At 45.4% G+C, this 26,758-nt stretch overlaps 1 protein-coding gene across 1 annotated transcript; it reads left to right on the top strand.

The window, feature by feature from the left end:
- The first annotated feature begins 23,957 nt into the window (after positions 1 to 23,957).
- On the top strand, positions 23,958 to 25,729 carry LOC123419021. Its single transcript, XM_045107107.1, has one exon. It carries the CDS (start codon positions 24,014 to 24,016, stop codon positions 25,295 to 25,297), a length of 1,284 nt encoding a protein of 427 aa, XP_044963042.1. The 5' UTR covers positions 23,958 to 24,013; the 3' UTR covers positions 25,298 to 25,729.
- The last annotated feature ends 1,029 nt before the right edge of the window (positions 25,730 to 26,758 follow it).

Raw genomic sequence — 26,758 nt, 5'->3', positions numbered from 1 at the left:
AGATTGATATATAGGATGACCTCATTTGATTACCGGAAGGTTTTTGGAGTTACCGGGAATGTACCGGGAATGACGAATGGGTTCCGGGAGTTCACCGGGGGGGCAACCCACCCCGGGGAAACCCATAGGCCATAAGGGTGGCACACCAGCCCTTAGTGGGCTGGTGGGACAGCCCAAAAGGGCCCTATGCGCCATAGAGATAAAAATCAAAGAGAAAGAAAAAAAAGGGAGGTGGGAAGGAAGGGAAGGACTCCCACCCAATAAACCAAGTCCAACTCGGTTTGGGGGGGGGGGAGCCTTCCCCCCTTGGCTCGGCCGACCCCCTTGGGGCTCCTTGAGCCCCAAGGCAAGGTCCCCTCCCTCCCACCTATATATACGGAGGTTTTAGGGCTGATTTGAGACGACTTTTCCACGGCAGCCCGACCACATACCTCCACGGTTTTTCCTCTAGATCGCGTTTCTGCGGAGCTCGGGCGGAGCCCTGCTGAGACAAGGTCATCACCAACCTCCGGAGCGCCGTCACGCTGCCGGAGAACTCTTCTACCTCTCCGTCTCTCTTGCTGGATCAAGAAGGCCGAGATCATCGTCGAACTGTACGTGTGCTGAACGCGGAGATGCCGTCCGTTCGTTACTAGATCGTGGGACTGATCGCGGGATTGTTCGCGGGGCAGATCGAGGGACGTGAGGACGTTCCACTACATCAACCGCGTTCACTAACGCTTCTGCTGTACGATCTACAAGGGTACGTCGATCACTCATCCCCTCTCGTAGATGGACATCACCATGATAGGTCTTCGTGCGCATAGGAAAATTTTTGTTTCGCATGCGACGTTCCCCAACAGTGGCATCATGAGCTAGGTTCATGCGTAGATGTCTTCTCGAGTAGAACACAAAAGTTTTTGTGGACGGTGATGTGCGTTTTGCTTCCCTCCTTAGTCTTTTCTTGATACCGCGGTATTGTTGGATTGAAGCGGCTTGGACCGACATTACTCGTACGCTTACGAGAGACTGGTTTCATCGTTACGAGTAACTCCGTTGCTCAAAGATGACTGGCAAGTGTCGGTTTCTCCAACTTTAGTTGAATCGGATTTGACCGAGGAGGTCCTTGGATGAGGTTAAATAGCAACTCATATATCTCCGTTGTGGTGTTTGCGTAAGTAAGATGCGATCCTACTAGATACCCTTGGTCACCACGTAAAACATGCAACAACAAATTAGAGAACGTCTAACTTGTTTTTGCAGGGTATGCTTGTGATGTGATATGGCCAACGATGTGATGTGATATATTGGATGTATGAGATGATCATGTTGTAATAGAAATATCGACTTGCACGTCGATGGTACGGCAACCGGCAGGAGCCATAGGGTTGTAATTATACCAACGTTTGTGCTTGCAGATGCATTTACTATTTTGCTAGGATGTAGCTTTAGTAGTAATAGCATGAGTAGCACGACAACCCCGATGGAAACACGTTGATGGAGATCATGGCGTGGCGCCGGTGACAAGAAGATCGTGCCGGTGCTTTGGTGATGAAGATCAAGAAGCACGTGATGATGGCCATATCATGTCACTTATGAATTGCATGTGATGTTAATCCTTCTATGCACCTTATTTTGCTTAGAACGACGGTAGCATTATGAGGTGATCTCTCTCTAAAATTTCAAGACGAAATTGTGTTCTCCCCGACTGTGCACCGTTGCTACAGTTCGTCGTTTCGAGACACCACGTGATGATCGGGTGTGATAGACTCAACGTTCACATACAACGGGTGCAAAACAGTTGCGCACGCGGAACACTCGGGTTAAGCTTGACGAGCCTAGCATGTGCAGACATGGCCTCGGAACACATGAGACCGAAAGGTCGATCATGAATCATATAGATGATATGATTAGCATAGGGATGCTTACCACTGAAACTATACTCAACTCACGTGATGATCGGACTTGAGCTAGTGTAAGTGGATCATGAACCACTCAAATGACTAGAGAGATGTACTTTTTGAGTGGGAGTTTAGCGAATAATTTGATTAAGTTAAACTCTAATTATCTTGAACATAGTCTAAGTCCACTTTGAATATATTTGTGTTGTAGATCATGGCTCACGCGACAGTCATCCTGAATTATAATACGTTCCTAGAGAAAGCTAAGTTGAAAGATGATGGAAGCAACTTTGTAGACTGGGCTCGTAATCTTAAGCTAATCTTACAAGCTGGGAAGAAGGATTATGTCCTTAATGCTGCGTTAGGAGATGAACCACCCGCTACGGCTGATCAGGATGTTAAGAACGCTTGGTTAGCACGTAAGGAGGACTACTCAATAGTTCAATGTGCAGTCTTGTATGGCTTAGAACCGGGACTTCAACGTCGCTTTGAGCGTCATGGAGCATTTGAGATGTTCCAGGAGTTGGAGTTTATCTTTCAGAAGAACGCCCGGATCGAGAGGTATGAGACCTCCGATAAATTCTATGCTTGCAAGATGGAGGAAAACTCATCTGTCAGTGAACATGTGCTCAAAATGTCTGGGTACTCAAACCGTCTAGCTGAGCTGGGGATTGAACTCCCGCAAGAAGCTATCACTGACAGAATCCTTCAATCACTGCCGCCAAGCTATAAAGGTTTTGTGTTGAACTACAACATGCAAGGGATGAACAAGTCTCCCGGCGAGTTGTTTGCGATGCTGAAAGTCGCAGAGTCTGAACTCCGTAAAGAGCATCAAGTGTTGATGGTGAATAAGACCACTAGTTTCAAGAGAAACGGCAAAGGCAAGAAGGGCAATTCGAAGAAGAGCGGCAAGCCTGTTGCCAATCCGACGAAGAAACCCAAAGCTGGACCTAAGCCTGAAACAGAGTGTTACTATTGCAAGGGTATGGGTCACTGGAAGCGCAATTGCCCCAAGTATCTGGCAGATAAGAAGGCGGCCAAAGAAAAATCAGGTATATTTGATATACATGTTATTGATGTGTACTTAACCGGCTCTCGTAGTAGTGCCTGGGTATTCGATACCGGTTCAGTTGCTCATATTTGCAACTCGAAACAGGAACTGCGGAATAGACGAAGGCTGGCGAAAGATGAAGTGACGATGCGCGTAGGAAATGGTTCCAAGGTTGATGCAATCGCCGTCGGCACAGTGTCACTTCAGTTAGCGTTAGGATTAGTGATGAACTTAAATCATTGTTATTTAGTGCCTGCGTTGAGCATGAACATTATATCTGGATCTTGTTTATTGCGAGACGGTTACTCTTTTAAGTCAGAGAATAATGGTTGTTCTACTTCTATGAGTAACATCTTTTATGGTCATGCACCGAATGTGAGAGGATTGTTCATATTGAATCTTGATAGCGATACGCATATACATAACATTGAGACCAAAAGAGTTAGAGTTAACAATGGTAGCGCCATATTTTTGTGGCACTACCGCTTAGGTCATATTGGTGTAAAGCGCATGAAGAAACTCCATGCTGATGGACTTTTGGAGTCACTTGACTTTGATTCACTTGACACGTGCGAACCATGCCTCATGGGCAAAATGACTAAAACTCCGTTCTCCGGAACAATGGAGCGTGCAAGTGACTTGTTGGAAATCATACATACCGATGTGTGTGGTCCGATGAGCGTGGAGGCACGCGGCGGATATCGTTATTTTCTCACCTTCACTGACGATTTAAGTAGATATGGTTATGTCTACTTGATGAAGCACAAGTCTGAAACATTTGAAAAGTTCAAGCAATTTCAGAGTGAAGTGGAAAATCATCGTAACAAGAAGATCAAGTTCCTACGGTCTGATCGTGGGGGTGACTATCTGAGTTTCGAGTTTGGTGCTCACTTAAGACAATGTGGAATTGTTTCACAGTTAACACCGCCTGGAACACCACAGCGTAATGGTGTGTCCGAACGTCGTAATCGTACTCTATTAGAGATGGTGCGATCTATGATGTCTCTTACTGATTTGCCGTTATCGTTTTGGGGTTATGCATTAGAAACAGCTGCATTCACTTTAAATAGGGCACCATCAAAATCCGTTGAGACGACACCATATGAACTGTGTTATGGCAAAAGGCCAAAGTTGTCGTTTCTTAAGGTTTGGGGATGTGATGCTTATGTCAAAAAGCTTCACCCTGAAAAGCTGGAACCCAAAGCGGAAAAGTGCATCTTCATAGGTTACCCAAAAGAGACAGTTGGGTACACCTTCTATCTCAAATCCGAGGGCAAAGTGTTTGTTGCTAAAAACGGAGCTTTTCTCGAGAAGGAGTTTCTCTCGAGAGAATTGAGTGGGAGGAAGATAGAACTTGACGAGGTTGTCAAACCTCTCATCCCTCTGGATGGTGGCGCAGGGCAAGGGGAAACCTCTGTCATTGCGACGCCGGTTGAGGAGGAAGTTAATGATGATGATCATGAAACTCCGGTTCAAGTTTCTGTCGAACCACGCAGGTCGACGAGACCACGTGCTGCTCCAGAGTGGTACGGTAATCCCGTCTTATCAATCATGTTGTTAGAAAACAATGAACCTGTGAGTTATGAAGAAGCAATGGTGGGCCCAGATTCCAACAAATGGCTGGAAGCCATGAAGTCCGAGATAGGATCCATGTATGAGAACAAAGTGTGGACTTTGGAGGTACTGCCTGAGGGCCGCAAGGCCATTCAGAACAAATGGATCTTTAAAAGGAAGACGGACGCTAACGGTAATGTGACCGTTTATAAAGCTCGACTTGTGGCAAAGGGTTTTTCACAAGTTCAAGGAGTTGACTACGATGAGACTTTCTCACCCGTAGCGATGCTTAAGTCCGTCAGAATCATGTTAGCAATAGCTGCATTTTTCGATTATGAAATCTGGCAGATGGATGTCAAAACGGCGTTCCTTAACGGTTTCCTCAAGGAAGAATTGTATATGATACAACCCGAAGGTTTTGTCGATCCTAATAATGCTAACAAGGTGTGCAAGCTCCAGCGATCCATTTATGGACTGGTGCAAGCATCTCGGAGTTGGAACAAACGCTTTGATGAGGTGATCAAAGCATTTGGGTTTATACAAGTGGTTGGAGAATCTTGTATTTACAAGAAAGTGAGTGGGAGCTCTGTGGCGTTTCTAATATTATATGTGGATGACATATTGCTGATTGGAAACAACGTAGAGTTTTTAGAGAGCATAAAAGGTTACTTGAATAAAAGTTTCTCTATGAAGGACCTAGGAGAAGCTGCTTACATTCTAGGCATTAAGATCTATAGGGATAGGTCAAAACGCCTGATAGGACTTTCACAAAGCACATACCTTGATAAAGTTTTGAAGAGGTTCAAAATGGAACAGTCCAAGAAAGGGTTCTTGCCAGTTTTACAAGGTACGAGATTGAGTAAGACTCAGTGCCCAGCAACTGATGAAGATATAGAGCATATGCGCTCCGTCCCCTATGCTTCAGCCATAGGTTCTATCATGTATGCAATGCTGTGCACTAGACCGGATGTTAGCCTGGCCATAAGTATGGCAGGTAGGTTCGAGAGTAATCCAGGAGTGGATCAATGGACAGCAGTCAAGAATATCCTGAAGTACCTGAAAAGGACTAAGGAGATGTTTCTCGTGTATGGAGGTGACGAAGAGCTCGCCGTAAAAGCTTACGTCGATGCAAGCTTTGACACAGATCCGGACGACTCTAAGTCGCAAACCGGATACGTATTTATTCTTAATGGGGGGTGCGGTAAGCTAGTGCAGTTCCAAGCAAAGCGTCGTAGCAGATTCTACATGTGAAGCGGAGTACATGGCTGCCTCGGAGGCGGCTAAGGAGGGTGTCTGGATGAAGCAGTTCATGACGGATCTTGGAGTGGTGCCAAGCGCACTGAATCCAATAACCTTGTTCTGTGATAACACGGGTGCCATTGCCTTAGCAAAGGAACCACAGTTTCACAAGAAGACCAGACACATCAAACGACGCTTCAACCTCATCCGCGACTACGTCGAGGGAGAGGACGTGAATATATGCAAAGTGCACACGGATCTGAATGTAGCAGACCCGCTGACTAAACCTGTTCCACGGCCAAAACATGATCAACACCAGAACTGTATGGGTGTTAGATTTATTACAATGTAATTCACATGATGATGTGAGGGCTAGATTATTGACTCTAGTGCAAGTGGGAGACTGTTGGAGTTATGCCCTAGAGGCAATAATAAATATAGTTATTATTATAATTCCTGTATCAAGATAATCATTTATTATCCATGCTATAATTGTATTGAATGAAGACTCATTTACATGTGTGGATACATAGACAAAACACCGTCCCTAGCAAGCCTCTAGTTGGCTAGCCAGTTGATCAAAGATAGTCAGTGTCTTCTGATTATGAACAAGGTGTTGTTGCTTGATAACTGGATCACGTCATTAGGAGAATCACGTGATGGACTAGACCCAAACTAATAGACGTAGCATGTTGATCGTGTCATTTTGTTGCTACTGTTTTCTGCGTGTCAAGTATTTATTCCTATGACCATGAGATCATATAACTCACTGACACCGGAGGAATGCTTTGTGTGTATCAAACGTCGCAACGTAACTGGGTGACTATAAAGATGCTCTACAGGTATCTCCGAAGGTGTTAGTTGAGTTAGTATGGATCAAGACTGGGATTTGTCACTCCGTGTGACGGAGAGGTATCTCGGGGCCCACTCGGTAATACAACATCACACACAAGCCTTGCAAGCAATGTAACTTAGTGTAAGTTGCGGGATCTTGTATTACAGAACGAGTAAAGAAACTTGCCGGTAAACGAGATTGAAATAGGTATACGGATACTGACGATCGAATCTCGGGCAAGTAACATACCGAAGGACAAAGGGAATGACATACGGGATTATATGAATCCTTGGCACTGAGGTTCAAACGATAAGATCTTCGTAGAATATGTAGGATCCAATATGGGCATCCAGGTCCCGCTATTGGATATTGACCGAGGAGTCTCTCGGGTCATGTCTACATAGTTCTCGAACCCGCAGTGTCTGCACACTTAAGGTTCGACATTGTTTTATGCGTATTTGAGTTATATGGTTGGTTACCGAATGTTGTTCGGAGTCCCGGATGAGATCACGGACGTCACGAGGGTTTCCGGAATGGTCCGGAAACGAAGATTGATATATAGGATGACCTCATTTGATTACCGGAAGGTTTTCGGAGTTACCGGGAATGTACCGGGAATGACGAATGGGTTCCGGGAGTTCACCGGGGGGGGGGGGGCAACCCACCCCGGGGAAGCCCATAGGCCATAAGGGTGGCGCACCAGCCCTTAGTGGGCTGGTGGGACAGCCCAAAAGGGCCCTATGCGCCATAGAGATAAAAATCAAAGAGAAAGAAAAAAAAAGGGAGGTGGGAAGGAAGGGAAGGACTCCCACCCACCAAACCAAGTCCAACTCGGTTTGGGGGGGGAGCCTTCCCCCCTTGTCTCGGCCGACCCCCTTGAGCCCCAAGGCAAGGTCCCCTCCCTCCCACCTATATATACGGAGGTTTTAGGGCTGATTTGAGACGACTTTTCCACGGCAGCCCGACCACATACCTCCACGGTTTTTCCTCTAGATCGCGTTTCTGCGGAGCTCGGGCGGAGCCCTGCTGAGACAAGGTCATCACCAACCTCCGGAGCGCCGTCACGCTGCCGGAGAACTCTTCTACCTCTCCGTCTCTCTTGCTGGATCAAGAAGGCCGAGATCATCGTCGAGTTGTACGTGTGCTGAACGCGGAGGTGCCGTCCGTTGGATTGTTCGCGGGGCAGATCGAGGGACGTGAGGACGTTCCACTACATCAACCGCGTTCACTAACGCTTCTGCTGTACGATCTACAAGGGTACGTAGATCACTCATCCCCTCTCGTAGATGGACATCACCATGATAGGTCTTCGTGCGCGTAGGAAAATTTTTGTTTCCCATGCGACGTTCCCCAACAGCCAGCAAATCTTCAACCGAGATACCACATTCAGCCGCCAACTCCTTTGCTCTTTCAAAATCTTGCCCCTGCACCGGAGGGGGAACATTCTCGGTTAACATCTTGAGGGGTGGGATCGACTGTTTGGCCTCTTGTCCAAGCTGAGGAACGTCTGATTTTTTCTTGCTTGTAGTTGAACTTGATTTGCTCCCACTTGCACTTGCACGTGAGCTGCTCGTTTTCACTTCCTTCTGCAATGTGCGTGTATAGTCATCAGGCTTATAGTGTAAGTCATACTGTGATGGAAGGGTTATGAAGTCTTTTGCCCATGCTATTTGCTTCTCGGTGTATTCCGGGCGGGGCTCGGGTTCCTTCTTTTTCATCTGCGCATCATGTTGTTCCTTTGCTATCCTGGCGTTTTCCTCGGGGGTACGCTCATAAGGTCTGATAGGAAGATTAGCATGAGGTACCTTTGGGAGGGGCGACCGTTTGCGCTTTGGGGGGCTCAGTCGCTTAGGAAACGTCGGTGGAGCGTTCTTGGTGGCACGCTTCTGCTTAGTATCCTGTGCCGGCGGCGGCGGAGACAGACGACCCAAGTCCGGCGGCGGTGATCGAGATGGACTCGTGTTGTGCTGGCCGACGTAATGTGGAGGGCTTGGAGGTAATGGAGGTGTAGGTGATCTGCGACGACTCGGAGGCGGTGTTGTCCTTGGGGCCGAGCCTGGAAGCTTGATGTATTTCTTGTCCCATAGGATGACTCCACCCAGTACTTCTCCGAGTGTCCTCTCATCTTCGGGTCCAGCTATGTCGAGCTCCATATCACGAAACCCCGTCATGATTTCATCCACTCCGACTTTAGCAAAGCCAGCTGGAATCTCACGGCCATGCCAGCATGCATCAGGGCCAGAAGGTAAAGCTTGTCCGACGGCCACCTTCATGGATATGTTCTTGAATTTCTGATGGAGTTCACATGATGTTGACTCCTTGATTCCATCCACGGGGTAGCCGGGACCGCCCTCTATCATTCTTCGTGCATCGTCGGGCGGGGCCTCAGACTCAGCCACGCTGCTTTTCCGCTTAGATGGGGTGGCGGTAATATCAAGTGCAGGATCTTCCTGGCGCGGTACTCCTCTAAGCTCATCAATCTGCTTCTGTTGCTCGTTAATCCTGGCAAGCAACTGGTTGAACTTGTCATTCTCCTCATCCTGCTGCTGCTTCTTTGCTCTCTCTCGGCTTCTGTAAGTGTCTTGGTCTCTGGCAAACTCAAGCCACCACGGGTAAGAAGGACCGAAGCCTCGCGTTCGTCCTCCATGTTCGTCATTGCCGAGGACCAGTGTGAGCAAATCTTTATCTCTATCTGCAGTGAACTTTCTTTTCCCCTCCTTAATTTCTTTCACTATCCTTTTCCAATTCTCCCTGGGTATCCTAAGACCGTCATTGCAGATGAGGTCCCCTGTTTTTTCGTCGTACGACCCACCATGCGCAAGGAACCAATTTCTTGCTCTCAATTCCCACTCATCACGGAGTGGTTCAGGTACGATGCCTTTATCTATCAGATCTTGCTCTTTCTTATCCCACTTTGGGATGGCAGTCTCATAGCCCCGTGGCCCCGGCTTGTGGTGATATTTCTTCTTGTCGGCATTTATCTTGTTCTTTTCTGATAATGCCTGGGCATCTTCTGACTCCTTGTACTCTTGAAATGCCTTCCAGTGATTCGCCTGCTTGGCTAGATACCCCTCGAATACTGACACTTTCTTTGTCTTCAGATAGTTTTTCCATAGCTTCTTCTTCCAGCTACGGAATAGTTCGGCCATCTTCTTCAGAGTCCACTACTTGACTTTGGCCCTCAGTTTCTCTGCGGCGTCTTCATTCTCACATTCTGGCAGGTTGAAATGTGACATGAGATCATTCCAAAGATTATCTTTGTACCTTTCGGCGACATAGTCACTATCGGCTGCCCCTTTGCGCTTGTTCCACTCCCGAACGCTGATCGGGACGTGATCCCTAACGAGAACTTCGCATTGCTTCTTGAATGTGTCAGCAACATTCTTAGGAAGCTTGGGTTCGCCCGTAGGAAATATCACCTCAAAGGTGTAATGCGTCCGTGCATCCAACTTTCTAGTCGGGCCTCGTTTCGTAGTTTTGCTCGATGTGCCTAAGAGGCAGAAACATTCGTCAAATGAATGTATATGTATACAATATAGATCTATCTCCAATATTTTTCACATATTACAAGTGATTGTCGAACTTCATATGTATACCTCGCCGGACTTTATTATTTCTTCACCGGCTTCTCCATCATTGGAGCTATCACCTTCTCCGTCATTGGACCTATCTCCTGCCCCATCGGCTTCATCTTCGTGTCGCTCGACCTCCATTCCAACGTCGTGGTTTAGATATGACGACGGAGATTCAGCAGGTTCAACGTCGGGGCCGTCTTTGATTATATCTTTGAGAAGTTCTTCCTCTTCGAGATTCCTGATATGTGGATCCATAGTTCTGCAAAAGACGGATTCTCTTAACCTTTGTACCAAAAAAGAATTATTCTATCAGGAACTCCGTTCCAAAACAACTTTAGTCCCGGGTCGTGGCTCCACCCGGGACTCCTAGATTTCTGTATAGTATTCGAAGTAGGAGTACTTTTCCAATTTGAGCATTCAATAAGCAAAACCAAATCGTAAAATAAAGTAGTATTCAAATTAGCATGCATTCAATTATAAGCAAATACATCATCTCTTTTGTCCGTACATCGTCGAATATTATCACTAATACTCCTCGAATACTATCATACATATAGCATCACTGATACATCTAGAACCGTAGCGCCCGACGGGTATCGTCGCGGGCGGTGGACACCCAAAGAGAAGGAACCATCACAGGATCATAGCTCCAGTGAGATCCCCGAAGAACCTGCCAGGTATGCTCGAACCTGCCCTCCAACGCAACCATGTAGCGACGGACGTGCTCATCCTCCTCGCTGACACGGTGACGTACCACCTCCGCGGTGTCCGGAAGCCTCGGCACCGTCACTGGCCCACGCGACCGCCACCAAACAAGGATCGGGTCAACGACGGGTTGGCTCCTCACCAACCTACGCCCCCCGGAAGGTAGCACCTCCCAATACCAGCCGGGCGGAGCCCAGTCCCGGACAGGGCCCCTCTGATCAAGCAGGTGTCCTCCGCCGAGTCGACGACGAGGATGCGGGATAGGCATCGTAAAATGAACTAAAAAATAAACTAGTTCTATTAATTTTCTTGCTAAAAATAAACTATTAACACTTAAGCATATACAATAGCAAAATTAAACTATTAACACTTAAGCATATACAATAGCAAAATTAAGCAATAATCTAAGAAACACTATTAACACTTAAGCATATACACTATACAATAGCAAAATTAAATGACAAAAAAATATATTTCTTCTTCTTGTAACCCTAAACTAATTTTTCCTCTTCTTCTATTTCTCCTCTTCTTCTACTTCTTCTTCTACTTCTACTTCTCCTCTTCTTGTAGTAATTCTCCTCTTATCTTCTTCTACTTCTCCTCTCCTCCTCTTCTAATTTTTTCTCTTCTTCTACTTCTCCTCTTCTTCTATTCTTCCTCTTATTCTCCTCTCCTCCTCTTCTTATTCTCCTTTTTCTTCTTTTCTTCTCCTCCTCTTCTTATTTTCATTTTTCCTAATCTTATTTTCTTATTTTTGTTCATATTTCTTCTTCTTGTAACCCTAACCTAATTCTAAATATTACTAACCCTAATAATCTAGCACAAACCTAATAACAATAGGAATTAAATGACAAAAAAAATCTTTTTCTTTTTCTTCTTTTCTTATTTTCTTCTCCTTTTTCTTCTTTTCTTCTACTGGACGGAGTGTTGGGGAGGAGGGGGCGGGAGGCTTACCGGCCGGAGGTGTCGACGGCGCGCGACAAGGAGGACGGCGGCGCGCGGCGAGGAGGGCGACGCGCGGCGAGGAGGACGGCGGCGGCGAGGAGGACGAAGGCGACGAGGAGGAGGACGGCAGGCGGCGGCGAGCAGGACGTTGGGCAGCCTGACGGCGTCGTCGAGTTCGTCGTTGTGCCGCGCCGGACAGGAGAACGAGAGGAAGAAGAATAGAAATGGACGATTTGGGTTGGAATTTTTCGAAGTCCCGCTTATATAGGTGGATCTTTAGTCCCGGTGCGTGGCTCAAACCGGGACTAAAGACCCCCTTTAGTCCCGGGTGGAGCCACGGCCCGGGACTAAAGCCCCTCGTTTCCCGCCTCCTCGCCTGCCGAAAAGGGGTCTTTAGTCCCGGGGCGTGGCTCCAACCGGGACTAAAGGGGGTCTGTAGTCCCGGGGTGTGGCTCCACCCGGGACTAAAGCCCCTCCTCGGCTGCACGATAAGTTTAGTCCCACCTGGCCCAGCGAGGGTGACTAACACTTGTTTATAAGCCCCACCGCAGCTTCTCCATCGAGCTCCTCTCTAAAGGAGGCTTACGGGCCTAAACTCAGTGAAAATTGAAACGATATTTGAAATTATAGAGAAAATTCAATCTAAATTCAAATGAGAATTTAGATTCAATTTTCTCTATGATTTTGAATATAGTTTCAATTTTTTTCTATTTTCATAATTAATAATTTTGACTATCCAAACTATTATCTATTTTGTTATTTTCAATTAAAAACTATGTTTATTAAAAATTCTTTTTGCATATTTGAGAATTTGACAAAACTATCATAATGAAAAGTGTTTGAAATTGAATAAATAATGCAAAACTATTTTCTATTTTCATAATTAATAATTTTGACTATCCAAACTATTATCTATTTTGTTATTTTCAATTAAAAACTATGTTTATTAAAAATTCTTTTTGCATATTTGAGAATTTGACAAAACTATGATAATGAAAAGTGTTTGAAATTGAATAAATAATGCAAAACTATTTTCTATTTTCATAATTAATTATTTTGACTATCCAAACTATTATCTATTTTGTTATTTTCAATTAAAAACTATGTTTATCAAAAATTCTTTTTGCATATTTGAGAATTTGACATAACTATGATAATGAAAAGTGTTTGAAATTGAATAAATAATGCAAAACTATTTTCTATTTTCATAATTAATAATTTTGACAATCCAAACTATTATCTATTTTGTTATTTTCAATTAAAAACTATGGTTATTAAAAATTCTTTTTGCATATTTGACAATTTGACAAAACTATGATAATGAAAAGTGTTTGAAATGGAATAAATAATGCAAAACTATTTTCTATTTTCATAACTAATAATTTTGACTATCCAAACTATTATCTATTTTGTTATTTTCAATTAAAAACTATGTTTATTAAATTATTTTTTTGCATATTTGAGAATTTGACAAAACTATGATAATGAAAAGTGTTTGAAATTGAATAAATAATGCAAAACTATTTTCTATTTTCATAATTAATTATTTTGACTATCCAAACTATTAACTTATTTTTTTGGGCTAGTTGACCCTGAAATTGAAAAGCACTACAAATGAACTCTGAAAATGTTGAAAGTTGGCATGCTATCATCATTTCACCGACATAGCATGTGTTAAAAAGTTGATAGGGCTACGACAAAAACTGGATGCACTTCGTGTACAAAACGGACAATCTCTCTCGAAATATCAGGGTTTCGAACGAGAACTCATCTCTTACAAAGGGATTTCATTTTTTTGAACTTATTTGAACTCCATACTTTTTGTGTGTTCAAAATGCACCATTCTAAGGCACATCACAAAATTTCAACAATTTCTGACTTCATTTGGTATTCTTCGTGCATTTACTTATTTTTTTTTGACCTATTTGACCCTGAAATTGAAAAGCACTACAAATGAACTCTGAAAATGTTGAAAGTTGGCATGCTATCATCATTTCACCCACATAGCATGTGTTAAAAAGTTGAGAGGGCTACGACAAAAACTGGATGCACTTCGTGTACAAAACGGACAATCTTTCTCGAAGTATCACGGTTTCGAACGAGAACTCATCTCTTACAAAGGGATTTCATTTTTTTGAACTTATTTGAACTCCATACTTTTTGTGTGTTCAAAATGCACCATTCTAAAGCACATCACAAAATTTCAACAATTTCTGACTTCATTTGGTATTCTTCGTGCATTTACTTATTTTTTTTGACTTAGTTGACCCTGAAATTGAAAAGCACTACAAATGAACTATGAAAATGTTGAAAGTTGGCATGCTATCATCATTTCACCCACATAGCATGTGTTAAAAAGTTGAGAGGGCTACGACAAAAACTGTATGCACTTCGTGTACAAAACGGACAATCTCTCTCGAAGTATCAGGGTTTCGAACGAGAACTCATCTCTTACAAAGGGATTTAATTTTTTTGAACTAATTTGAACTCCATACTTTTTGTGTGTTCAAAATGCCCATTCTAAGGCACATCACAAAATTTCAACAATTTTTGACTTCATTTGGTATTCTTCGTGCATTTACTTATTTTTTTTGACCTTGTTGACCCTGAAATTGAAAAGCACTACAAATGAACTCTGAAAATGTTGAAAGTTGGCATGCTATCATCATTTCACCCACATAGCATGTGTTAAAAATTTGATAGGGCTACGACAAAAACTGGATGCACTTCGTGTACAAAACGGACAATCTCTCTCGAAATATCAGGGTTTCGAACGAGAACTCATCTCTTACAAAGGGACTTCATTTTTTTGAACTTATTTGAACTCCATACTTTTTGTGTGTTCAAAATGCACCATTCTAAGGCACATCACAAAATTTCAACAATTTTTGACTTCATTTGGTATTCTTCGTGCATTTACTTTTTTTTTTGACCTAGTTGACCCTGAAATTGAAAAGCACTACAAATGAACTCTGAAAATGTTGAAAGTTGGCATGTTATCATCATTTCACCTACATAGCATGTGTTAAAAAGTTGAGAGGGCTACGACAAAAACTGGATGCACTTCGTGTACAAAACGGACAATCTCTCTCGAAGTATAAGGGTTTCGAACGAGAACTCATCTCTTACAAAGGGATTTCATTTTTTGAACTTATTTGAACTCCATACTTTTTGTGTGTTCAAAATGCACCATTCTAAGGCACATCACAAAATTTCAACCATTTATGACTTCATTTGGTATTCTTCGTGCATTTACTTATTTTTGACCGTCGATGATGGTCGCTATTCCTTCTTTCCCTAATGCACAAGGAGAAGAAGGAAAAGCGACCCCCACAACAAAAGTGGTTCCGCAGCACGCCATGTGGTTCCGCTGCACGCCACGTGGTTCTGCTGCACGCCACGTGGGACTAATGGTCTTTCATTTTTAAATGACTGTTTTAATCAAAAACAGATCTGTTACAAAAGGGATTTCATTTTTTGAACTTATTTGAACTGAAGACTTTTTGTATATATATGTGGTCGAAATGCATGATACCATGAAGTTATAAAGGGCTAAACCATTCAAAAGTAGCAAATGAAGTTAGAAAGGGCTAAACCATTCAAATTTTGAAACTATAATGGCACAAACAGAAACTAGACATATATAAATTGGTCCAAGCAGTACATTATACTAGTCCAAACAGTAGATAATAATAGCTACCATAGATATATATACAAGTGTTCGACGTTCAGAACACTACTCGTCTGAATCGTCTGAATCAGAATGTCCACCTTCCTCGAGGTGACGCTGGCCATAGTTGACGACTCGAATCTTGCGGTACAACTCGTATGAAATGTATGCATCTTTTGCTGCATACTCAATGTTGATAGGATCAAGTGGGGCCTTCTCCCAAAGTTTGTGCTGAGACTTTGGGAAACTGGTCTTCATATCACCATATTCCTCGTCAATCAAGGCAACTGCCATATGAGCCATCGAAGTCCTGTCATGTCGAAGCCTGAATACCGTTTGGAGATCAACGAGGCAACCACTTGGTATCTCAATACCGAAGTTGTACCTCATCTTCAACTTGTCGTTCCTTATGTCAACGGTAGCAAAAGTGATGCCGCTGCGAAGGAAGTCCATGAGTTCTGGACAATGCTTGTCACTCCTGCAACAGAAACAAATTAAAATGGAACAAATGTTACATACTGCTGCAATAAGGAAACATGTTTCACTACAACTAAAGACAAATTATCTTTAGGATTCAAATAGAACATATGCAATGGAACCTAGAGAGATCACTATAGCTATCCAATGGAACCTAGAGACATCACTAGCTATATGCAATTTTCATGACTATGACATATCATATTGCTATCCAATTGAACCTAGAGAGATCACTAGCTATATGCAATTTTCATAACCTTGGATCAAAGAACACCGCATAAAATTGTATCACTACAACTATGATTTCAATGGAACATATTGAACCAATCAGATTTTTCAGATTATGGAACACTATTCCAATCAGATTGTGTTCCCTTCAACTAATCAAAATTGTTTCACTACAACTATTTGAAGCGAACCAACTATGATTCCAATGGAACATATTAAACACTAGTTGATTCTAATACGATTTTTCAGATTATGGAACACTATTCCAATAAGATTGTGTTCCCCTTCAACTAATCAAAATTGTTTCACCACAACTATTTGAAGGGAACCAACTATGATTCCAATGGAACATATTAAACACTAGTTGATTCTAATACGATTTTTCAGATTGTGGAACACTATTCCAATTAGATTGTGTTCCCCTTCAACTAATCAAAATTGTTTCACTACAACTATTTGAAGGGAACCAACTATGATTGAAACAAATAAACTTACAATGTCATTATCTTGGATCAAAGAAAGCCTCAAAACTTACCTCGCCCATTGGAAGATCAAGACATGGCGTGCGAAGCATAGTTGGATGACGGCAACACCGCGTTGATCGGCTGTGTACTCCAGATCAAGCCCCAAGAACTTCTCATGCTCCATTGCGTCGTCAAACCATTTTTCCTTCAACTGTTCAAGAAAAAACAGCACCTACCTGCTCTCGTTCGTGTACACGACATCGAGCTTGGTCGTGCCATGTGCGAGCACCTTAAGAAAGCGACTTGGCATGGTGGAAGAAGAGAAGGGAAGAACAGAGGAGAAGAACAGAGAGGGAGAGCGAGAGAGAAGAAGAAACAGAGAAATGGCGACTGTGCTTCGGTTCGTGCTTTTCATCGCCCGAAACGACGCGGGATGCAAACCGTTTGGGTCTTTAGTCCCAGGTTGAGCCACCAACCGGGACTAAAGAGGTATACCAACGGTTGCCACCACTACGGCAGACCACGTGTTAGTCCTTTAGTCCCGGGTTGAGCCACCAACCGGGACTAAAGGGGGATACGAACGGTTGCCACCACCACTGCCCGCCGCGTAGCCCTTTAGTCCCGGTTTGGGACACGAACCGGGCCTAAAGGCTCCTTACGGGCCGGGACTAAAGCCTCGAGGGAGGCATTGAGAATTTGGACGACGTGGCCGGGCCTTTAGTCTCGGCCTAGAGGCAGGCCGGGACTAAATGGTCCCGGCCAAAGGCCCATTTTCCACTAGTGTCCTATGCTACGCCTTCAAGAAGGAATCAATGCACGTGCGTCGATGATGGCAAGTCCACCACAAGGTTGAACTCCGAATTCTCATTCCCAAAACCAAAATTCAATCCACCACCTTCAGTAAGGACATGACATACGCGCGAGTCGACATAGCCCGATCAGAGATCTTGTGTTTCCACAAGAGTGTATAAACTCATCGTTGAAGTTGTCTATGTCATTCGCCCTTATCCGTCTACCGACGCCTCGATAGCCGGATACCTCTCGGGAAGACAATGAAAGAGAAAGATGCTCCATACTGTCTGCTTTCGCTACTGTCGCGTCACCTTCGATCCAGCAGCAACAGGCTAAACATGACACCTCCCCACAGCCACTATGCCGCACCTGCCTATAGCAGGCATGACTTGACATCTCCACATAAGACGTAATGTGTAGTATCTGCCGGCGACACATCCGCTGGTGGCTTCACCCGCCAGCGACATGCACTACCTGCCAACTCCGAAAGAGATGCATGTGTCACCTACCGAGACGCATCGAACCCGATCTATTGATGAAGGGGGCGTCCCATACCGCCACCAGCCTCAGAAAGGCTGACACCACCTCGAGATCTAGACTCCGAGTAACCCACACACACCCAGAGTCCGTCGTCGTCCATGAAGAGGGGCCTCGGCCCCGATTCCGGGCACTGCAGGGAGCACCCACCGTCGCTCTAGCCATCGTCGTCGCCCATACAATGACAACAACCGCCGCGATCCTGCATCAAGCGTCGTCGATGCCAGAGAATGTTACGCCCGCCACGTGCGTGTTGCGACGTCCCCGGGAGCGAGATCCCAAGATTCGCCGCCACCGGAGCCACCACAAGGACCCACCGACTGGCCCGCCATCACCAACAAAGGGGACTCTGCAACTGTCATGACCGGAGCCGCTGTTCCGGGGATCATGCACCGCCTACTGGCCACATCCCCTCCCGATCCGCCCTCCCTACAAAGCCATCAGAGCAGCACAGAACCACCGGGAAAGACGAACACCGAAGGGCGATCTCGCGTTGCAAATCCCTCTAGACCGTGAGGCTACATCCCAGATCCCCACTGTCCCCATCACCGACGGCGCCCTCGCTTAACTGGCACAAATCTTTGGGGACGACGAGGGGGAAGAGAGGGGGGAGGGGTGGCGATTGGGGCTAGCCCCCCCCCCCCCCCCCCGCCCCGATCGCATTGGAGGGGGGAAGACAAGGGGTTTCTTCAGACAATTGAATGTAACATTCTGAAAGAATGAGTGACATTGAATGTGTAATATTGATTTGACATTTTCTTTAATGTAACATTCTGAAAGAATGAGTGACATTGAATGTGTAATATTGATTTGACATTTTCTTGAGTGTCACTACATCGAGTACCAAATGCAATGCCTATTTTGTGTATCCAAATTCAAGCTTTGATAAATAACACATAACATTGTTTTGATACAAATTCTATACCCATTTGAATATTGAACTGTATTTTCTTATTATTTTGATTTTGTAACCGTTTTTCAGTGTATAGAGAAATCATGTCAAAAACTACATGGTTGAAGGAAGCCCCTAAAATACAGGTCTTAATTAGTTTCGTGTAGCGTCTGGTGAACACGACAATACCTGACAAACCTGCTGCAGAATCTGAATGAATGTGCTTTGGAGAACTTTTAGTATCTTGGAGGCTGCTAATACCACCGAAAGGAAATATTGTTCTGTTTAATAACTGTGCTCTAGAATACCATCACTAGTCCTCGGTCCAGCCATAGCAGCAACAAAGACTTATACACTGTCATTACTCTCAGGCCCTTCAAGTAGATGTCCTGCTCGACTATCAGTGCCACCTGAAATTCAGTTGTAAACCATGCTGCTAGTTGTGTCAATTCCACATCTTGAAGACTCGGTTATATGGGTATAATCAGCAGACCCAGGCTACGCCAGAATGAAAAGCGGCTCAAAGGGTCCATTCCTGTCTGTCATCCGGAAAATTTCTTGGGTCAGTTGACCCTACAGCACGGCCATGTTGATATGAGTTATTCCATGACATCGACCCTCATGGATCCGGTAAAGTCTGTCTCTATGTCTCTTGCTTTTTAGCAGCAATATCATTTGATTTAACAATCTGTCAGACAAGCTTCACTTCCTTTCCTTCTTTGGCGAGGATTTTTTTTTGAAAAGGAGCATATATCTTCAGCCTCTACATCTAGACGATGCATGCAGTCGTTTTATTAATTATTCATAAAAACCTAACAAATTAATATATCAGTAGGCTTAAAGGCACCATCTTGACAACACATGTTGCTACTCCTATCTCCTTGATGAAGAGGTGTCGAATATACGAGCCGAATACCAAAAAGACATCGCACCAAAGCCTAACATCTAAAGCAGGATGCCCCATCCAAACCACAATGTTGGGACTAGGTCATACACTGGCCTGACGCACTATCAGTGGGCACGACATCAGGCCCGGTCTTGAGATTTTGAGGGCCCGGGGCAAAATTAGAATGTGGGCCCCTCATATAGTTAAAGTATTTCTATATAAAATGTTAAGGTAATGGTATAGAAAGGAAGATAGACATGCTTATACCGTCTTTAAAATTGCTTCCTCGAGGTGCGTCGAATAACATGGACTCGGTCTCTTCCTTACCTTGGCGATATCTTTCCGGTGACACCGTTGAGCCGATGGCCTCGTCTGCTTCCCGTTCGTTCGAACCGGTAGACCTTATTTTTCTTGTGTCTGGCGGTTGTAGATTCGGCGTTCTTCCCTGACAACGGCGGCGAAAGATCTCGATCCAAGTTGGTGTGGGGAATATCCTCAGTCGACACGCCACATCATCAAGTGCCTGCTCTACAGTTTTGATCTTTGACTCTGCCTCTTCCCCCGGTGTCCATCTCGACGGCGTTGGTGGTTGGCAGCGATTTCAGATTTTGTTGTTTGCAGGGACCCCAATAGATATATTTGTAATTTTTTTGTGTGGAGTTCTTTTTGCAAAGTTTCCACAACATCTATCATGTCCGGGTCTTTCTGGTAGTTTCTGCATGTATGTATGTTATTGTATTTTGTTTTATTAATTAATATTATATGCACAGTAAAAACATGTCAATTCCAGTCAATTCATTTTTTAGGGGAAATCTCTTTATTAACGCTATAATTCATGTTTTTTTAAGAGCAACGTTAAGGGCATGTACAACAGTATCTAATCAGCCGTCTGCAGCACAATCCACATAGAAAATTAGATGACGTGGGAGAGAGAGAAGAAAAAAACGGCACAGTCCGTCGGTAGAAATAACGACAGTCTATTAGCGTAAAAATCGCTGATTACAGACAATCTATTCCCGTTGTACCCATAGCCTCGTCAGATGGGATCTCCTCTCCCACGCAAACCACTTCTCTCCTGTCCCGTGAAATTTGATGATTATCGACAGTCAAATAGACTCCCTGCTGTATAGGCTGTCCCTTAGTGTGTCTATACGTGACGTGGAGATGTTTTACAGACATCCAGCATAGGAACGGTTGTACATGCCCTAATTACCTCCAAGTAGTGCGCCGTGGGCTTCCAAGCAAACCTGATATGGCCCACAATCACTGAACCACCCCTATTGCTAAATCGCTAAAGTATAGAAAAGGCTCAAGGCCCAGATCCCAAAAGTAAAACGCTTCGTCCTTCTTCTTCCTGAAGACAGAGTCAGGTCCCGTGTTTTTCACTTCTTCTAATGGCGTTTTAGATGGTTAATGGTAGAGTTGCTCCTTGCTGCCACACTCCTGGGAGGGGGCCCCTAGGTTTTGGGGGCCCGTGGCGGCTGCCCCGCTCCCCCCCCCCCCTCACGGCCGGGCCTGTCACGGCATGTGCCCGCTGCAAGGGCCGTTACTACTGTGTTCCATCGATCCATATTCAGAACATATACTGACGCATCGATCTTGCCAGGCCTATCTGTCATCGACACCACCATGACGTCAGACAACGTCGTCCTCCTGCGCGAATCAATAGGCGCACATCGGACACAGAGTCTCCACTAACTATTTCTATTTAAGAATTTATCTAAATGAAGAGTTTATCTTGTACTTGAATGATGTTGATTCTGCTATTTTAATATGATATATTTTCTATGTATCGAAATTCATTGTTTATCAATATTTATAATTTTGTCTTCAAATATTGCAAGATATGACAGGCCTTCGCCACTGTTGTAAAAGACCAGCCTCACAACCTCATCCACCAAGTGTTGAGCCACAAGAGAAAAACAATTAGAGTCCCTCTAACAACAATGACAATGGTACAATGACTAAGAAAAGAAAGGGGAGGACACGCACCCATCTTAAAAATCCACCAAATGGCGTTCGCATTGCAATTAAACCTGAAGGTGATGATCACTTCACTGGAGATAAGGGGATAGCTGGCCAGATTACTGCTCTTCTCAAACGTGAATACCCTTCTATTATTAAGGAGAAGAATAAGGAAGGTTTGGAAATCAAGCGTCGTGCATCTTCTTGGGATGATTATTACATTAACAAAATTACCAAAGGGGAGAATATTGGCCAAGCAACCGCACACTGTTTCGTGTCACAGTTTTGGGTAAGTACTAAAGCATTGAGTCATTCATGCGAGATAAAGTTCATTTTTTAAGTATGAAGTTGGCACCTCAGGTTTTTAGTATTGAAACAATATTAACCACAAATCACTTCTATTTTCTATGTGTGTAGAGTATATGCAAACTAGCTGATGATGGCCCTGCCTAAAGAATAGAAGCTCATAATGTTCTCGAGGATGCAGCAAGGAGACAATTTAGGCAGATGTGGTACGGGCCTGCAACAGCAACAAACGCGAGCACTTACAAGTGCATGAAGGTAGGATTAACCAACTGTACCGAGACCGGAGAAAGTGGCCCCATGAACAATGTTAAGGCCCAAGGGCGTGTCGTAAGTTCATTCACATTTTCTATATCCTAAGAACTACAATACTTGTCAATTTGAAATTAATAGAAAAATATTGTGACTTGTTTATGGTTTCAGGATGACTACATGAAAGTTGTTAAAGATGCATATCCAGAAAATTGGGAGGAACATGATCTGCATCCAGAAATTGTGTACTCCTATGGTGGTGGCATGTCCCATGGACGACTAGCAATGGGTAATGACACTATAAAGAAGGCGGTGGTTTTTGTAAAAGCTAGAGATAAGGACATAAGGCCATCAAACTCCATGTTGTACCAGGATTTATTGACGAAAAATGTTCAATTGGAAAGGCGCTGCAATAATGATTTAATTCTGAGCAAACATGTGCAGGTATTGTTCTTGTTTTACACATTTGCTTTGATCGTGTTTTAGATCTTGTTGATGTTGCACACATAACTTCACCATTTGTTCCAATATAGAATGTGTATGGTTAAATGGGATGGGAAATACCTGAAAATCTTCTCGCCTTTCGTGATGAGCTTCTGGATGACGGTACTGGTGATCCGGTATGTAAGCAGAAGGTGCAGTCGCATATAACCAATTATTGAAATCCATCACATTTGTTTCCTAGTTTATTTTTAATTTGTGTATATCACGGTTTTAACTTTCATCGTTGTTCATTGAATCTGCCATACTTGTTTTATGTAGAGGAATTCATTTGTCGAAGCCCAAGAGGATAGTGGTGCTTCATTGACAGATCATGTTCGTGCCGAAGACAATGCACTTGCTAGTCATCTGAATGAGCATGGTACTCCAACACATCTCGGAATGCCACTAGAATAACTAGTGGGCATATTAAACAAGGGTGCATGTGGTCTTTATTTTGTCACTTCATTCTCGTTGCTCGCAATTTAGGAATCAACTAGTATGTGTGTTTTGGACCTAGTGACAAAGCCCTGTTAACTTAAGTTTCAGGAATCAATTAGTAGTATGTGTCTTTTGGACATGGTGACAACGTACTCTCCTCTTAATTTGAGCTTCAAGAATCAACTGCTAGTATGTGTCTTTTGGGCCTTGTGACAAGTCCTGTTACATAGTTAAGTCGAGCTGTTATGGAACATGAGTTCAATATAAATATGTGAACACTGATATTCAATATAATAATGGATATGAAAGTATCTGCCACATGTCTAATTTTTCTTATATATATTTTTAATTGATTTTAATATTTTTTGGTAGGTTCTGTAGTTGATTTCTTACGACCACGTACATTTATTTCTGACAAATTCAGCCAAATTCAGCCTTCACAGATATGTGACAAAACGATGCATTCCTGAAGGTTTTGGCCGTGAGAAAAAGGTCAGTTTGGTGTAGTGACTAAGCAAGTTTCTCTCATAAATAAGTAACCGGACATGCAAAAAGAGAAATCCTACGTTTACTTAAGTTTACAGGCTGATTCTTGAGTTAGCATGTTTTAATTGAATTAAGGGTGAGAGTTGGGCCCCACCCGGATGAAAATCAGGGACCGGTGAGGAGAAGTTATGGAAGGATCCGTAGCCATCCTGTAACAGTCCGTATGTGTAGCATTTTTGATGAAAAATCTAGAATTGGAATGACATAACTGGTTAATTATTCTTTTCTAGTTAACTTTTATTTAATGACAGGATTATTTACTTCCTTATTCATACCAAGTGCAAATTAAAGTCCATATGTTGGCATTGTATAGTAGTTTTCCTCACTACTTATATTGTTTCTTCGAGGATCTTTCTTCTACCAGACATACACCCGAAGCCGTCACTGCATCCGCATCCAAAGTTCCAAACACCACTTCCTGCTCCCGCACCGTCTTCGCCGGTGATCTAGCCATGGTCGACGTTTACCGCCGGCCGATGCCCCCCCACGGCCTCCCGCGCCATCCTTACCATGCCGCCGGCCTCCGCCGCCTCTCCACCCGCGCCTCGGCACCCAGCACCCCGGCCCCTCCATCTCCCTCCGCAGCGGCGCCCTCCGCCACGGCGGTTCTCGCTCACCTCGCTGCTGCCGGGGTGCCCGTCCTCCCGGGCCTCTCCGCAACCGAGCTTGCCCTCGCGGAGGCCGCGCTCGGTGGCGTCCAGCTGCCGCCCGACCTCCGCGATCTCCTGGCGCTGGGCGTGCCCTCGGGGGACGACTTCCCGCACTACCGCTCCTCCGCGGGGCTCCGCCTCCTCCGCTTCGCCGCGCAAGAGGTCCCCGCCGCCGTGGCCGCGACGCTGCCGCTCGCCCCCGGCCGACGCGCGGGGCGGCCTCCGCCACCCCTCGTCCCGCTCTGCGGCCGGCATTACGTGCCGGCGACGCCCTGCCTCGTGGGAAACCCGGTGTTCCACGTGTCCGACTCCGGCGTGACGTTCGCGGGCGCCAACGTGGCCGACTTCCTCATCCGCGCCTTCGCCGCCGAGGCCGAGCCGCCGCCGCTCCGGCGCCAGCTTTCCGCGCCGGTGACGCCGTCCCCGGCGCCGCCGTCGAACACGGCGCGGCGGAGCCTGGACTCGGTCACCGGCAGGGCTCCGCGCTGGATCGAGTTCTGGACGGACGCCGCGGCGGCCGGGGACCGTTTCCTCGAAGTCATCCCCGCGGGCGCCACGACCACGAACACCACCGCAGCGCCGGAGCCGGACTGGCTGCGGCGCAGCCTGGAGCAGGCAGGCTCCGCGCTGACGCGCGGCGGGTGGGGCGCCGGCGACGTGGAGGAGATGACGGGTCCCAACGGCGAGGCGAACGTGGGCGTGGCATTGACGCTGGCGGTTGACCGGTGCTGCGGGGAGCTGAGCAGGGGAGGGTGGGGCGCGGAGGAGGTGGTGGAGATGCTGGGGCCGCTGCTGGGGCCGAGCAGGAAGGCGCGGCGGGCGGCGGCGGCGTTGCCGCCGGACGTGGCTGCGCGGGTGGGGCGGCTCGCCGAGGCCGTGTCGCGGGCGGTCGGGCCCCGTGGCCGATCGAAACCCCCGAGGCCATTTTGAAAAATCTATCATTGTTTTCAGGTTCCTAGCCTAGCCAGAAAAAAAAACTGTGGCGTCTGTGCCCCTGTTCCCTCGCTCCCAGTGTGTGAGTACGTGCGTGCACGTGTACTCCACTTGTTTAGATTAGTGCATGCATGCATGCATGCATGGTTTATTTACGAGATCCGGTGCAGAGACGCAGCAGGCCAGTGTCGGGCGAAGAAGAACGACGTGGTCGAGCCGGGAGTGCACGGTCGGGTCGGGTCGGAGGTCGGGGGTGTGGAGCAGCGCAGCGTGGCCGGCGGATCGGTGACGGACATGGAGCGGCACTCGGAGCTACTCAGGAGAGACGCATGTGTAACTTGTAAGAGCAACTCTGTTAGCAGCCAACACAGTAACCTTTCCATCTATGACTCTTCTCACGAATTCAAATAGCAATATCTGTTACAATTACCAGCTGTTTTCGAAACAGAGAACGAACAGCTTATCGCTTTTGCCCAGATACTTGTAGCTGCAGTGGTCGGTGGATTACCAGCTGGGCCAGACACACGTGATGGAGCGAAGTCTGATTTAAACCCTGAGAGTGTAAGCCGCGACGTAAATGAATCTCGAGCTCTAAATCCCTGAAGTCTGTACCCTAAGCACCTCAATCCCGGTCTGATTTAAACCTTGCTAGCATATCCAAACGAGGAAAGGTCGATTTGATGGGATTTCTTCCATCCTGGCTCCTGTTCGTGGGTCCCACGCAGCCTCTCTATTTGGTTGAGCCGGACCAGCTCGATTTGCGCACTCTCCATTCGCCCCTCCCCCCCTTCTTCCCCCGTGACGCATCAATTACCTCACCTGTCCATGGCGGAGAGGACGACCATGGTGTGATCGTGGCTTAGGACGGCGTCGTAATCCGCAGCAAAGAAAAAGGTGCGCCCAGTTCTTCTCGTCTGTCCGGTAGCTTTTTTTGTGTGTTCTTCGATTGGCTAGGGTTAGGGTTTTAACAGGGGAAAGTTCAGTTTTTGGGAGGCTCAAATCGGTTGATTACTGGTGTTTATAGTGTTATGATCACACCAAAACACTAAGAATGAATGGTTTTTGCAATGTAGGTTTTCATTTAGGAAACATGGACCCAGCCGAATTGTTGAATGTCAGATTTCATATAGGGGGTCAGTTTGTGAGAATTGGACCTAATCTGGATTATGTTGGTGGAGATGAGGCAATGTCAGTCATTGAGAGGGACAAACTCTCTTTTCTTGAAGTCAAAGGCTTTCTTGCAGATCATGTTGTAGTTAAAGAAAGCATGAAGTTTTATTTTCTGATGCCTGACAGAGAATTGGTTAATGGATTGGTTTTTTTGTTTGGTGATGTTGGTTGCATGAGGATGTCAGATCATACCACAGATGGTGGTGTAGCTGACATATATATTGAATACAATGGTGAGCAAGATGAAGAGGGGGAAGAAGAAAGTGGCAGTGATTTTGAAAATGAAAT

Source organism: Hordeum vulgare, chromosome 1H, assembly GCF_904849725.1.
Source record: "Hordeum vulgare subsp. vulgare chromosome 1H, MorexV3_pseudomolecules_assembly, whole genome shotgun sequence".
Lineage (NCBI taxonomy): Eukaryota > Viridiplantae > Streptophyta > Magnoliopsida > Poales > Poaceae > Hordeum > Hordeum vulgare.
This window is presented reverse-complemented; position numbering and strand designations above follow the sequence as displayed.

What these genes read in the sequence shown, in the direction of transcription:
- LOC123419021 (XM_045107107.1), top strand. Translation starts at nt 24,014, where the DNA reads ATGTTGGCATTGTATAGTAGTTTTCCTCACTACTTATATTGTTTCTTC.